The sequence below is a fragment of the Calypte anna genome, chromosome 3, assembly GCF_003957555.1.
Source record: "Calypte anna isolate BGI_N300 chromosome 3, bCalAnn1_v1.p, whole genome shotgun sequence".
Lineage (NCBI taxonomy): Eukaryota > Metazoa > Chordata > Aves > Apodiformes > Trochilidae > Calypte > Calypte anna.
Window position 1 is genome coordinate 80,512,805 of NC_044246.1, and position 14,925 is coordinate 80,527,729.

A 14,925-nucleotide genomic window follows, 5' to 3' on the forward strand; every position below is an offset into this window, starting at 1 on the left:
ATATGCAGGTATTTTAATGCAAAGCACTTTGTCTTACTGAACCTCAGCAATATGTCTTGAAGCTCAAACAAGTACTTGAAATGCTTTTATAAATTATGACCACTCTGGCTGAAAACATTAACAATATGATTTGAAGGTGTTTGCATGTATTCAGTAATCTGACATACTGATAATTATATTTTTTATGAAAACACCAGCTGATAAGACTGCGTAAGTTCTCACAGGATAATTAGGTTATTCTGCTAAGGTCTGCTGCTAAGTAATCTTGCTTCGGTTATGTGAATGTGTTGTTTGCATATTAATATTATTTATTTTCTGCTGTGAAGCAGAAAGACACTATTTACTATTTATGCCTTTATAATTTGAAGTCCCAATAACAGTTTAAATTCAAAATTTAAATTCTAAATTATTATTCTGAAGAACAAAGTAGTACATATATATATATATATATATAATTTTTTAAAATTTTTCTTTTAAAGCATTTTCCCATGTGCCAGTAAGCCAGGGACAACTTGTTATACCTAAAGACTGCAATGAAAAACCACTGGCCATGGATGAGATGGAGAACTTCAGCCTGACTGTCAACCCTCTGAGTGACAGGCTTTCCTTGTTGAGTACCAGCAGTGAGACGATACCAATGGTTGCATCTGATTTTGACCTTCCTGACCATCAAGTTGAAATACTGCAGAGTTCTGACTCTGGCTGTTCTCAGTCATCTACTGGAGATAACATCAGTTATGAAGTGGAAACTGAAAGCCTGAGTGCTCAAGATAGCTCTCAGACTCTAAGGGAAGACTCACCTGATGAAATTGTGCAACAAGTGGTTACAGATCTTATATGCAAAGTTGTAAGCGGTCTTGGAGAAGAGGCTGAACCAGTTAAACACATTCTACACTCTGAGGATACTTCATGCAAATTCATTCCTTTGGATAACTCTGTAGAGGGGACAAAAGTTGAAGATCAAAATATTCAAAGCAGCCAGAGCAGTCTGCTTAGTAATGACAGCTCCCAATTGCTGTCAGCCTCAACCGAGACTGGGCTTGAGAGCTTACAAGATGAAATTGCAAGAAATAACTCCTCACCTTGTATTGCAGAAAGCCACCTATCCCTCTCTGATCTCACTCTAGCTTCCACTGAATCAAAGTCCAGAAAGCGAAGCCATAGTAGTATTCAGTTCAGCTTTAAAGGAAAGCAACCAGAAAAAATGCCAGAAAAAGAAACAATTGTTAAAGAGGCTGGTAAGCAACCAGGTGCAAAACCTAAGGTGAAAATAGCCAAAAAGAAAGATGAAGAAAAGAAGAAAGCACAAACAGAAAAGCTTAAACAAACAAACGTCTTCTTCAGCGATGGTCTTGATTTAGAAAACTGGTACAGTTGTGGAGAAGGAGAAATTTCAGAAATAGAAAGTGATGTGGGGTCCCCAGGAACGCGAAAATCTCCCAACTTTAATATCCATCCATTGTACCAGCACGTGCTGCTTTATCTCCAGCTGTATGACTCTTCAAGGACATTGTATGCATTTTCTGCAATTAAAGCAATTCTGAAAACAAATCCTTCAGCTTTCGTAAGCGCTATCTCCACCACCAGTGTCAACAATGCATACACTCCACAGCTTTCCTTGCTCCAGAATCTTCTGGCCAGGCACAGAATATCTGTTATGGGCAAGGATTTCTACAGCCACATCCCAGTTGATTCCAACCATAACTTTCGGAGTTCTATGTACATAGAAGTTCTCATCTCCTTGTGTTTGTACTATATGCGGAGCCACTATCCAACTCACGTTAAAGTAACCTCACAAGACCTAATAGGAAACCGTAATATGCAAATGATGAGTATAGAAATTCTGACACTTCTCTTTGCTGAGTTGGCAAAAGTGATAGAAAGCTCTGCAAAGGGCTTTCCTAGTTTTATTTCGGACATGTTGTCCAAGTGCAAAGTTCAGAAAGTGATCCTGCATTGTCTGCTGTCTTCTATCTTCAGCGCGCAGAAATGGCACAGTGAAAAGATGGCTGGAAAAAATATAGTGGCTGTAGAAGAAGGTTTCTCTGAAGACAGCCTTATCAATTTTTCTGAAGATGAATTTGACAATGGCAGTACTCTGCAGTCACAGCTTCTCAAAGTACTTCAGCGGCTGATTGTGCTGGAGCACAGAGTAATGACTGTGCCCGAGGAAAACGAAACGGGCTTTGACTTTGTCATAACAGATTTGGAGCACATTGGTCCCCAGCAGCCAATGACTTCTCTTCAGTATTTACATTCCCAGCCCATAACCTGCCAAGGCATGTTTCTCTGCGCAGTGATACGAGCTTTACACCAGCACTGTGCCTGTAAAATGCATCCCCAGTGGATTGGCCTTATCACTTCTACGTTGCCTTACATGGGAAAAGTTCTTCAGAGGGTGGTTGTTTCAGTGACTCTTCAGCTCTGCAGGAACTTGGATAATTTAATTCAGCAGTATAAATATGAAACAGGATTATCTGATAATAGGTACGTGTATGGACAGGCATATAATCTTTTAAGCAGATTTTATTATGTTGAATTACTTTAAAATGGGCTAATCGGGTCGTAAAGAATCAAATTTCTTATTTTAGACCTCTCTGGATGGCATCTGTCACTCCCCCAGATATGGTTCTTACTTTATTAGAAGGGATCACAACAATAATTCATTACTGCCTACTGGATCCATCTACGCAATACCATCAGGTAAACTCATCTGTGTGTCTGAGAGGTTCCTGTGCAGTACATATCAAATTAAGGACTTTCATTATATTACCAGAAATTAAGATCTGAGAGGGAACAATACCAAATATGTTTTCTTAGCTATAAGTACATTTTCTATTGATATACAAACTTTAAACAGAAAAACAATTTTCTTCTAATTATAATTTTAACATAACACTCCTAGGTTTGGTTCGGGCTGGATTTTTTGGGCTTTGGGGTGTTTGTTTTTTTGTGGTCTTTTTGTCTGTTTGTTTTTGTTGGGGTTTTTTCTGTTTGTTTGGTGGGGGGGGGGTGTTTTTTTTTTTTTTTTTTGGGTGGGGGGGGGGTAGTTTGTTGCCCTGAAATTAATAAAGTAAGAATTTTTTTGCTTTTATACCTCTAAAATCTCTCTTCCTATAGCTGGCTTCTTTTGGTGGAACTTCACAGACTTTTACCTATCCTGCCTTTCTGACTAGACTGTGTTCATCTTGCATTATGTCAAAACATTCTCTGTCTGCTCCATCTGCATATTCACAAGTTGTCTTTTTAGTCAAGCAATATTTTTAGATCTGATATTCTGAGCATAGTCTCTGTTAGAATTTGGGCCAAATTTGAAATTTTTTGTCCCTCTCTCTCTAAAGTCTTTTTTTTTTCTTTATCTTATATACCTTTGCCTTCCATTCATTTAGAAGTTGTGGGATAGTTTATTGTCTGTGCAAGCAAATGATTTTTTCTACACTATTAGTTACACTTAAAATTCTGAATTTTTTTTGAAAAGTATAGGCAGATGATACAACATTGATTGCTGTAGACATGAGGCCTCATGTTCAGAATACACTGTACAACAGAGTCAAAAGATTCTTTAAGCATTATACTTAATAGACTGAAAACCTACACATACTATCATAATAATTTGAAAAACTATTTTGAGAAAAAGTTAAGGTTGAAAGCTTCCGTGTCTGTTAAGTCCAATTAACACTATTTTACTTTTGCTATTTATGTGAATTTTTAATGCTCTTCCTCCTCTTTCCCCTTCAAATGCACCAGCTTTTGGTTAATGTAGATCAGAAGCACTTGATTGAAGCACGTAATGGGATCCTGTCGATCTTGCACATGATCATGTCTTCTGTGACTTTGCTGTGGAGCATCCTTCACCTTGCAGATTCTTCAGAGAAAATGACTGCTGCTGCTGCATCTGTTACCACTATTAATCTTGGGTCAACAAAGGTCAGAATGTCCAGGATAATATCATTTAAATGTGTCTAAATCCAGTTCCATTCCCTTAACTGTAAACTGTGTTTAATGTGCCCACAAGCAAGGCTTTTACTAATGGGTATTGAATCTGCTTTGCCATTTGAGTGTATCAGTTCAAGTCAACATCTCATTGCTTTCTACAGAATAAGTAAACAGATTTTGAAAAAAAATTAAGCCACCCTTTGATGCCCCAAAAGATAGAAAATATTCACATTAAAAAAAAGACATCTTGTATTAAAACATCTTGTATTCTGACATGAACTGGTTCCTTTATTCATTCAGTTCCCATACAGCGATGTCACCATGCACAGGGAAATGTCATAGCAGATAGTGAGCTAGTAATAGTAAAGAAGAGAACCTAAGAAGGGGTCAAATAGGACTTATACTGAGAATGCTGTCTAGCCCTCTTATTAGAAGCACTTCAAACTTCTTATAATTAACATTATTAAAAAACAAATTGTGTTTGAAATTTAAAATGCTTTAAAAAAAGATATCCTCAAATAATTTGAATTCTACCAGATGCTGGTTTTTATAATGCCATGTTACATCCTTTTAAACCTTATTAATTACTTCTCTGACACCCCATGTCTTTGCACAGACAACATCCTTGGTCATGTTGTGCTGCCAATAGGATTTCCAACTCATTAAAATGATGAAGGGGTGTACTTGTTGATGGCCTATAATATTATGCTGCTTCTGTGAAAAAACAAGCTCTTGTACTCTGATCAAACATCAAATCTTTTGCACATCACAGCTTAATTTGCCCAAATCTGCATACAGAAAAGCATATGAAAATGCTTTTGAAATGCTTTTGTCTGCTATATGAAAATGTCCAGTTTGAGTTGACTTTGTTTGGTGTAGTATCAGGACAGGTTATTTTACTTTTTCACCACATTGTTTTGGGAAATTATTTTGTAGCTTCCCTGGAGCTGGTGGAAGAAAAATAAAGTTCCACAGTTTTGTGTGGTTTTAACTTTACAGAAATGTGTCTAAAGTATAAAAAAGCTTTTTAAGCGTCACTACAACTACGTTGCTTTGGAAACCGCGCTTTTGACAAGTGCATAAAGTGTATTTAGTGGGACAGTGTACACCAGTTTCCTGCAAACTTATTCTTACTGAAATATCTCTGACCAAGGTAAAAATGGCTTTCAGAAAATAGGTAGGAAGTGCAATTTTGTCTGGAATCTTCTTGTCATAGAAAATAGGTCAAGAACACAGCTCAGGAAATACATTTCCTGAACCAAGTGTTCCTTAATAACTTCAGACATGCTTAAAAGCTGTGTTATTAAGAGTTTCCAGCTGTGAATATTTCAGTCTCCCAGAGTGGTGTGTTCTTTCTTTTAGGATTTACCCAGCACCCCTCCTTTTTAATCTTTATCTCACTTGCTTTTAAGCAAGTCCATCACTATTTGTGGCAGACATGAACATCATCTTCCTTTCTTCTTCCTAATTACCTTTTACACATTTGATAACTATTAGATCTCCAATTACATGTTTTTCTCTTGACTAATACTCAAGCCCATTTCTGTCCCTTCTTGTAGGTCATATCCTATAGCCCTGATGTTTCTTTTTATAGCTCAAGTTCTGTCAGTCTGTGGTACATTTCTTGAAGTAAGGTGTCCAAAATTGAACATGGTATGTGATGACTTCTTTCAAGGGAAATATCTAATGTCTTTAAGTGTTGTTACTTATGAATCCCTTTTTCCCTTCCTTGCAAAGTCGTTATGGTGAGTTTGTTGTCATCCACGATAATACCAAGGCTTTTCCTCTGTGCCACTGCTGTCTCAATAGTTTCTCATCCTGAATCACTGAAGTTGTTTATACCTACCTTTGCATGTAAAGATCAAGCCTTTATTTCAGCTCATTTTTTTTTTCAGGATGCTTTTTGATTTTGTCAGATGACTTTTAGTTCTCTACCTTTCCATCAGTTACTTCCTGCTACATTACCATTTGGAAGTTTAACAACTGTATTTTGTCTTCCCTTGTCTTCATCAAGACTCAGATGACTGAAGAGTACCAGACGTAGAATAGAACTTTATGAACCCTCTGATTACATCCTTCCATTTTTTATAGAAGTTAGTGATAGTTACCATCTAAATATGACTTTATAGGTAGCTGTTTTGAACATAATGCTGAGATGCTTATCTAAGTGTGTTCTGATTCCACATTTCAGAATTTGAGGCAGCAGATTCTCGAACTTCTGGGCCCAATTTCGATGAATCATGGTGTTCACTTCATGGCTGCTATAGCATTTGTCTGGAATGAAAGGAGGCAAAATGCTTCTAGGACAAAGGTATGTTTATGGTACAGTGATCACTTCAAATAGTGGTGATTTAGCTTTAAGTGCTTTAGAGGCAATAAAGAGAAAATTCAAACGTTCCAATGAAAAATACATAGTGTGAAATACGGAGAATTATTTGGAGAAATACTCAATATTATATTCCTAATTAGCAGGAATTAGGGGGATACCAATTTGTTTTAGAATGGGATACTATTGAATTATTCAGGAAAATAATAAGCAATTCCAAGTCTCTAAGGGAAATCTTAGTTACCAAGATTTCAATCCTATGAGGCCAGCTGCCTTAATTTTGTTATAGGCATCGTCTGTGATGACAATCTGTGACATACATTTGATTCTTTTAGGTTATTCCTACAGCAGGTGAAGAACAACTTCTGCTGGTTGAGCTTGTTCGCTCTATCAGTGTTATGAGAACAGAGACTGTTATACAAACAGTGAAAGAAGTCTTGAAGCAGCCTCCAGCCATAGCAAAGGACAAGGTATGAAAACTTTAGAGATGCTATTATTTCATTGTAAGTCTTCTTACTGAAGCTTAGAAAACTGGTAACATGGATACTTCATTTGCAAAGCTGAGCAGTATAGCATGAAAATTTTCCCCATATCTAATAAATGCATGAACTTTAGGAGGGAAGTCAGGCCTCCTGAAGTCCATGTAATGAACTCCAAGATCCTGTTTGCTGCTTCTGTAATATACCGTGTTCCATGGGGGAGAGGTTGCTTACATTAGGAAAACCCAAAGCTTTGGGTTGATTTTTTTCTTTTTTTCAGGTAGGAAAAGGCAATGGGGAAAAGAGAGATTATGAAAAAGAAGAATTAAGTTTACTGAGAGATGTATAAATGGACATTTGTAATATCCTGTTAATTAATTAAGTTTTATCTTCAGACACTGCAGTTACAGTACAGCATTGTCAGTTTCACACTGGTAAATGAGGGAAAAAAAGAAACTTTCTTCCTCCTGGTGACACATTTCATATCTTTTTCTAGAAACATCTTTCATTGGAAGTCTGCATGTTGCAGTTTTTCTATGCTTATACTCAAAGGTAGGACAAGAAGTTAAGTTTTATTTCTGTCATCAAGAAGGGGATGGACAGTTTGAATATTTTATATCTTTTTATAATTCCTAGGATGAGAAATAGCTTGTGTAATATAAATGGTGAAGGAAGAATGGATTTGAACTTCAGGTGTCATAAAAAAGAAAGGCATATACTTTGCAGGTTCCCTAGTTCTGCATCATCTTTCTTGCTCAATCCCCCTACCCCTCAACATCTTGCAGGGAATCTGCCCCAGGAATGCTTGTCTTTATTGTGTTGTTACTCATTGGTACCACTTCAGCCCTGGCCTGAAAAACATATCTTCTGACTATGTTGTTCTTCAGCCTTCCTCCTTTTCTTAATGACTTGATGGAGCCACTTAATCCTAAATGAAAAAAAAAAAATCTCTATAAATGATGATTTGATGATTCACAATATCAGAGAATTTTGAAGTGAAAAGAAACTGGAAGTACCTGAGGGAAGTGATGCTGTGTTCATTGCCACTGCTCTCTGTCTTAGGATTCCAGTGACCAGCTTAGTGGACAGCTGGGCAGCACTGCTGCTTCTATTAAAAGATTCTATCCAGGTTGGTCTTCCAGCTCCGGGACAATTCCTCATACTTGGGTAAGTGCTCTTGGCATTTGCAATTTCCAAATAAGCTTAAACATGTGTGAAGCCATACTGAAGTGTCTGTGTTTTCAAATCTATCACTTCTGAGCAGCAGAGCTGTTGCCTGAGTTCTGTGGCTTTTATCAAGTTAATTATTAAATAAATTTTATATTACAATATGATGTAAGCCATAATTTTACTTTACTGATTATTTCAGTAATTCATGCTCTTTGAACAGTAGGCTTAAGTTTCTGGTTTTTCTTAGAAAGTAACTACAACAGCTATTTCTTAAGTATGTGTGGATTTACAGCCCACTAAAAAAGATGAATTCCTATCATGAAAGCTGTTTGTGGAGTGTTAGAAATAAAATGTTGAATATGATTTTCTGTAAAAAGCTTCAAGGAACATTTTCTTGAATTTCTGGAATTTATCTTCCCTAGTAAACTGTCTCTAAAGATACTTTATGTATAGTCTAGTGAAACGTGTTCTTGACAAACTATTGTGGTACAATCAAAATTAAATTAGAAAATTGAAAGCATGTATTCTGTAATACTGATAAGAAGAGATGACTTTAGGTTTAGTATCACGCATATCAATTTTTTCAGATTTATCCTAGTTTTTAAAATTACTGAATAATATATTCTGAGAAGAAAATCCATATTTACTTCTACATTTTTTCAGTGTTCTAAATGAGTTCATTATGAAGAACCCAAGCCTAGAGAATAAGAAAGATCAAAGAGATCTCCAGGTAAGGCATTTGTTATACTTATGTGTCTTTTGAAAATACTGAATGATAAATGCTTGAATGTACTATCAGTTCTGTATTCTGAAATGACTCTTTATCATCTACTTTGTACTATTTATAATCTGTTGAAAGAGTTCTAATTTTCTGTAGAGTTATCAGTCACTAGTAATATAGAACAGAAGTGATTTGAAAAAAGCTCTATACTTAATTAATTACATAGATTTTCTACAAAAAATCATCAGGACAATACATACACAGCCCTTCTGCACAAAGTTGTTAGAGTGCTAATTTTTTGGTTTTTTGGTTTGTTTGTTTTTTCCAGGATGTAACACACAAGATCGTGGATGCTATTGGGGCAATTGCTGGCTCTTCCTTGGAGCAGACTACTTGGCTAAGAAGAAACTTAGAGGTTAAGCCTTCCCCCAAGATTATGGTTGATGGAAACAATTTAGAGTCAGATGTTGAAGGTAGTTTGATTTTCATCTTTAGTTTAAACAAACTATCAATTAGCAGGCCAAAATCAGCAAAGAGGACAGCTTTATTACATTTGAATACATTAAAAATGTTTCAGTATTTTTCACCTCTTAGAGTTTTATGGTGTATAAGCTAAGTCTGCACGTCTTCAAAATATATGCTATTAAAATGTGCTTTTTAGATAACTAATGACTGAAGAAAACTAACTGGATTTTTTTTCTTTTACTATTCTTCTAGATATGCTGTCTCCAGCAATGGAAACTTCAAACATAACTCCATCTGTTTATAGTGTCCATGCGTTGACCTTACTTTCTGAGGTAAATGTCTCGTCAGATGTAATAAATACTGTATTATAATGAACTTTTATATCTTAAGAGCTTTGGCCTAGAACCTTGAGGAAAAAGATTTCACAGGAAACACAAGTGATTCTGGGTCCTGTTGTGTAACAATATATAAAACTTTATTACTAACCCAGTTATAAAATTTCAGAGAGATGGATAACTGTGAGGCATGATCTTTCAGATGTATAGTGCAGGAGAAAATTTTTTTCTGGCAAACTTTGTGTGTTATTAGTGGTAACTGCTATGTTATTTAGTGCTGGTAATCAGTCAGCCTTTAATTTTTTTTATTTGTTTTTTTTTGCTCGTTTGGTTGGGTTTTTTTCATTGTCACTGACTCTAGAATGCTTTGCCCAGGTGCATCTGCTTCTGTTTTTACAATTATTTTTAAAATTATGGAATATTTGTACTTGGGATTTTGTATAGTACCTGAAATTTGATCACTTCTGTAATAAACTTGAACATTTATGAAAGGTCATTATACAAAAAATGCTGAGTAGCAGATAAAAAGGAATATAAGACTAAGTGATAACATATCTTGCTGTCCTTTTATAGGTTTTGGCTCATCTCTTGGATATGGTCTTCTACAGTGATGAAAAAGAGAGGGTGATTCCTTTGCTTGTAAATATTATGCACTATGTTGTTCCCTACCTCCGTAATCACAGGTACTTTTGCAATTTATTGAACTGATATAGATAGTTGCAGACAGCTGAAATTTGATGAATGACACTGAAGCTGAAGGCATGATGAGGATTAGATGTCTATCAGACTTTATAAAGGAGCAATTCAAAATTGTTTCATTGTTGACTTTTTTTGTTTGTTTCCTTAGTGCTCACAATGCATCCAGCTATCGAGCCTGTGTCCAGTTATTAAGCAGTCTCAGTGGGTATCAATATACAAGGAGAGCATGGAAAAAGGAAGCATTTGACCTCTTCATGGATTCTAGTTTCTTCCAGATGGATGCTTCATGTGTTAACCAGTAAGATTTCCTTTACCTGCTTATGTCAATGTCTGTTACAAATTTTATGTATACTATTACAGAGGAGTATGTATGCTGTGGAACAAAATTTTCCAACAGTTCTCTATTGAGAGAAATAAAGGGGGATGTTCTGTTTTAGATTACCACATGATAAGTGAAACTTGCTTACCTAAGGTATGTTTCTATGCACAAGTTTATTTTTTTTTCAGCTTCAGTATCTGGTGTTTAGAAGTCATTTTTCTTTGAGGAAAAACTGGTTAACATTTTATAGAATAATAGAATGGTTTGGATTGAAATAGGTTCTTAAAAAATAATCTAGTTCCAACCTTCCTGCCATGGGCAGGGACACCTTCCACCAGACTAGGTTGTTCACGGCCCAAATCCAATCTGGTCCTGCACACTTCCAGGGAGGAGGCAGCTACAACTTCCCTCATCAATCTGTTTCAGCATCTCTCCCCACCGTCTTAGTGAAGAATGTGGTCCCAAAATCCAACCTAAATCTATCCTATTCCAGCTTAAAACTATTCCCCATTATCCTACCACTAGATGTCCTTGTAAAAAATCCCTCTCCAGCTTTCTGATAGTCCCACTTCAGGTTATGGAAGGCCACTAGGAGGTCTTCTCAGAGCCTTCTCTTCTCCAGGCTGAAAAACTCCAACTCTCTCAGCTTGTCTTCATAGGAGAGGTCCTCCAGACCTCTGATCATCTTTGTGGCCCTCCTGGATTCACTTCAGAAAGTCTATGTCCTTCTTATGATGAGGATTCCAGAACTGGACACAGTAGTCCAGGTGAGGTCTCAAAAAAGTGGACTAGAGAGGGAGAATTGTGTGACCTGCTGGTCACAATTGATGTGAGCACCCATTGTCATCTTACTCAGTTTTTTATTCACCAATACTTTCCAGTCCTTTTCTTCAGAGCTGCTCTAGATCCACTCACTATCCAGCTAGTAGCCATGCTTGGGGTTACTCTGACCTAGGTGCAGGACCTTTCACTTGGCCCTGTTGAACTTCATGAGGTTTCCTCAGGCCCTATCTAGCCTGTCAAATTCCCTCTGGAGGGCATCCCTTATTTTCTTTGAGAAGGAGATTCAAGAAACATACAGTTTTAGATCAAATTGCACCAAGTAAAAGGGATCTAGGTAACAGAGGGCTTGGATTGGAAGCCTCAGCCTTAATTAAAGAACAGAAAAAGCTCTGTAAGTATTCATGTAAATTCCTGCTTTATGCTTGCTTTTTCTGATTTGTCTCCAATCTTTGTCTTTTAGTTGGAGAGCTATTATGGATAATTTGATGACACATGACAAAACCACATTCAGAGATTTGATGAGTAAGTATCTATTGAGGTACTAGTGGCTGCAAGGGAAACGTTAAAAAAGGGAAGAAAAATATTTTTAATAAAACATTTGTTCAACATTTATTCCAATCTATTTGATATATTAAGCAGTTTTCATATTTTCTTCAGTAACTTGTTTCTGGAGATTCATAAGTAAGATATCTTGAACTGAGAGAATTTGGGGCCATATCGACACACAGGGTATTTTCCCTATATGGAAAAGTTGTTTAAATGGAGTGGGTGGGGATGGATTTTGTTAGATTTTGGTTTGTTTTGTTTGTTTCCATGATGGTGTGTCTTTTTGTGATTTGGTTTTGGTTTGGCTTTGTTTTAAGATCTGGCACCAATTCAGCTTAAGGAAAAATTGATTCTGCTCATTCCAATCTTCTGAGCATTATGTTTAAGAAAAACAAATGGCTAAACTGCCTCCCAGAAGCCCCCAAGCCCAGGTGCTATTGTGTATACTTAGGAATTGTCTTTCAGCATGTTTTAAGTCACTGTAGTTAAAAATACATATCGCAGGACATGCATTTTAACATCTGCTTTTGAAGTACATTAGGGCAATGAAAGCAAGTGTTATTTATTTCTTAAAGTGAACCAGAAGGGAAACCTTAATGTTCATCCCTAAGCCATGTATTTTCTCTTTCAGCACGGGTGGCTGTGGCTCAGAGCAGCTCTCTCAATCTGTTTGCTAATCGGGATGCAGAGCTGGAACAGCGTGCTATGCTCCTGAAGAGACTGGCTTTTGCAATTTTTAGTAGTGAGATAGACCAATACCAGAAATACCTTCCAGACATACAAGGTCAGTAAAAATGTATCATTTAGTGGAGTTCTGGACTCTGATGTTAACTGAGGAATATTTGTATAACAGGGTAACAGCAGGTAAATTTGCCACCTGGAGTATCAGTGTGCTGTACCAAATCCATCATTAGATGCAAAGTTTCTACAGATTTTGGTTAGAACAATTTCAGTCTTAAGTAATTACAAAATACACAGACTTTGTGACTGCCAGTTATCCAGATTACTTCACTGACCTGCCATTTTATACTGTGATCAATGTCCTTGGATACCTGCAATGTGTTTTGACAAGAACATCCAAGGAATAAACACGTATCAATTAGGGATAAATAGAAAGGCTGACCTTGAAGTTTTGAATTCTTGGCTTCTTAGCTGTTAGTTCTGTTGTTCTGTTTGTCTGTCCTATTTATCTGTAAAGAATATCTCTCCCAGTAACCTTTTACACTAAATGATTGGGAATGGGAGCTGCTTGGTTTTAATCTAAGATGATCAAAATAGCTAGAGCTGCAGCTTCTAAAGAAATTTTATTTTAGTGCTACCAAGGTGTACACTGGTCTCTTCCTCAATATGAAGAGTTAATTGCATCATTTTTGTTGGGTTTGTTTTTTGTTGTCAAATCAGTAGCTGAGTTTACTATGTTCAAAATATTACATGGTTTCACTGGTCTGAACTGTAAAGTGCATGTGTTGGTTTGATTGAAAAATTTTATGAATCAGCCTTTTAATAATGCTAATACATCCTAGCTGTTCAGGGTGTTGTTGCATTGTTGGAATTTGTTAACTCCTCTTTTTGTGATGAGTGAAAATCTGCACAAGATGAGCAAAACTCTGAGATGCACTACTGCATTTATGTTGAGAACTTTAATCAAAATATGCAACTTCACTCTCTTGAGGTTTCTTGCTTTTGTTAGTTGCTTGGTGAAAGTACCTTTTTTCTATGTTAACAGAATAAAACTAGCTAAGTAATGAAGCAGTAACATGGCAGACACTTCAAAATGTAAAAATTTAATGTAAATAAGGGAAAACACTAGTTGGAATTATGCTGAACTGAGGAAAATTTCTTGTCTTTTTGTTTCAGAAAGGCTGGTAGAAAGTCTCCGTTTGCCACAGGTGCCCACCCTTCATTCCCAAGTGTTCCTGTTTTTCAGAGTATTGCTTTTAAGAATGTCTCCTCAGCACCTTACCTCACTTTGGCCAACCATGATCACTGAACTGGTGAGTTGCAGATAGCATTCATGATCTGGAAGAGTGGTGTAAGTTTGAGACACAACCTCATTCCCCCTCAACGTCTTTAAGTAAATCTCTTCTAGGTATTGTGTATTTAAATGTCCAGTGGACATTTGTCCAATGTACTGTGGACACGAACTGAAAGCTGACTTACTTTCATAGTGCATAAGTCTCTCTTTTTGCAATCAAATAGAATATCTGTTGGCTTGTGCTATTTAAGCTGTTCAAATATCTCTTGAATTTAATTTATATTTGCCATTATTGTTCTTTACAGACTCAGTAAAGTTTCTGCCTTCGTTTGTGTACCCTCTTCAGCATTTCCACTCATGCTTTGCTTGTTGTTCCCTGTTCATTCAGCCTTCTTCCCCCAGCAAAGAGAATGAGGAGCCACATGAAGGAGGAGTCAGAATCCATGTTGTATTGGCTGTTGATGGTCATTCAGATCACATTGTGCCTCAAATTTTGTAACTAGATTTATACAAAACTCATGTCAGCTTTATTCTTTCTGTTGTTTTACTCTGCTTAACATCTGTTTCCAAGCTGCTGTCTACTGCTGTCTTTGGACTCTCCATTGTTGGCCATTTGGTACATTCTTTTGGGTTTCAGCTTTAGGAATGTAGGAGGGAGATTGGTGCATCCTGTGGCCTATTTAGCCTGTTAGCCAAGGAGTTCCCAAGAAACTGGCAAACTCATCAAATCTGAGTCACTGCTGTGTTGTGTTTTTTTGTTTGTTTGGTTGGTTTTGGTTTTTTTTTTGTTTGTATCTGTAGTTGCCTGACTTAGCCATTAGTTAACCACTGACCTAATCAACAGAAAAAAAACTGTATAAAGTATTCTAGAAATCAAATGCATTGCTTTATCAACAGCTGCATTTCATTTGATCCTGTCAAGAGGATAAATATTAGGAAACTCCTTCTGCTCATTGTGGCTGGCTGATTCCTGTGCTTGTGTGAAGGCCAGGGGGTATCAGCAAGTTCTGACAGCTCTGGCACTATTTTAAGTGGGTAGGACTGTGTTAGTTCAGGGAACTGACACCTGAGATTTACTGCTCAGTTGCCTAAATTGCATAATTTTTTTTTTCCTTTAGGTCTTGCTCTCTTTCTAAGTAATGGAGGGGATTAGCCTCTGAGAACTTTTCTC

At 36.7% G+C, this 14,925-nt stretch overlaps 1 protein-coding gene across 1 annotated transcript in view; it reads left to right on the top strand.

Moving 5' to 3' along the window:
- DOP1A (DOP1 leucine zipper like protein A) overlaps window positions 1–14,925 on the top strand; it is a 60,692-nt gene that overhangs the window by 37,753 nt on the left and 8,014 nt on the right. Inside the window, exons 19-33 of the mRNA XM_030447101.1 lie at window positions 480–2,487; window positions 2,592–2,703; window positions 3,748–3,927; window positions 6,128–6,247; window positions 6,598–6,732; window positions 7,238–7,293; window positions 7,804–7,908; window positions 8,575–8,641; window positions 8,961–9,105; window positions 9,350–9,429; window positions 10,006–10,115; window positions 10,280–10,429; window positions 11,694–11,755; window positions 12,411–12,563; window positions 13,637–13,773. Of these exons, the coding sequence (XP_030302961.1) occupies window positions 480–2,487; window positions 2,592–2,703; window positions 3,748–3,927; window positions 6,128–6,247; window positions 6,598–6,732; window positions 7,238–7,293; window positions 7,804–7,908; window positions 8,575–8,641; window positions 8,961–9,105; window positions 9,350–9,429; window positions 10,006–10,115; window positions 10,280–10,429; window positions 11,694–11,755; window positions 12,411–12,563; window positions 13,637–13,773 (3,620 nt within the window). The remainder of the gene's footprint in view (window positions 1–479; window positions 2,488–2,591; window positions 2,704–3,747; window positions 3,928–6,127; window positions 6,248–6,597; window positions 6,733–7,237; window positions 7,294–7,803; window positions 7,909–8,574; window positions 8,642–8,960; window positions 9,106–9,349; window positions 9,430–10,005; window positions 10,116–10,279; window positions 10,430–11,693; window positions 11,756–12,410; window positions 12,564–13,636; window positions 13,774–14,925) is intronic.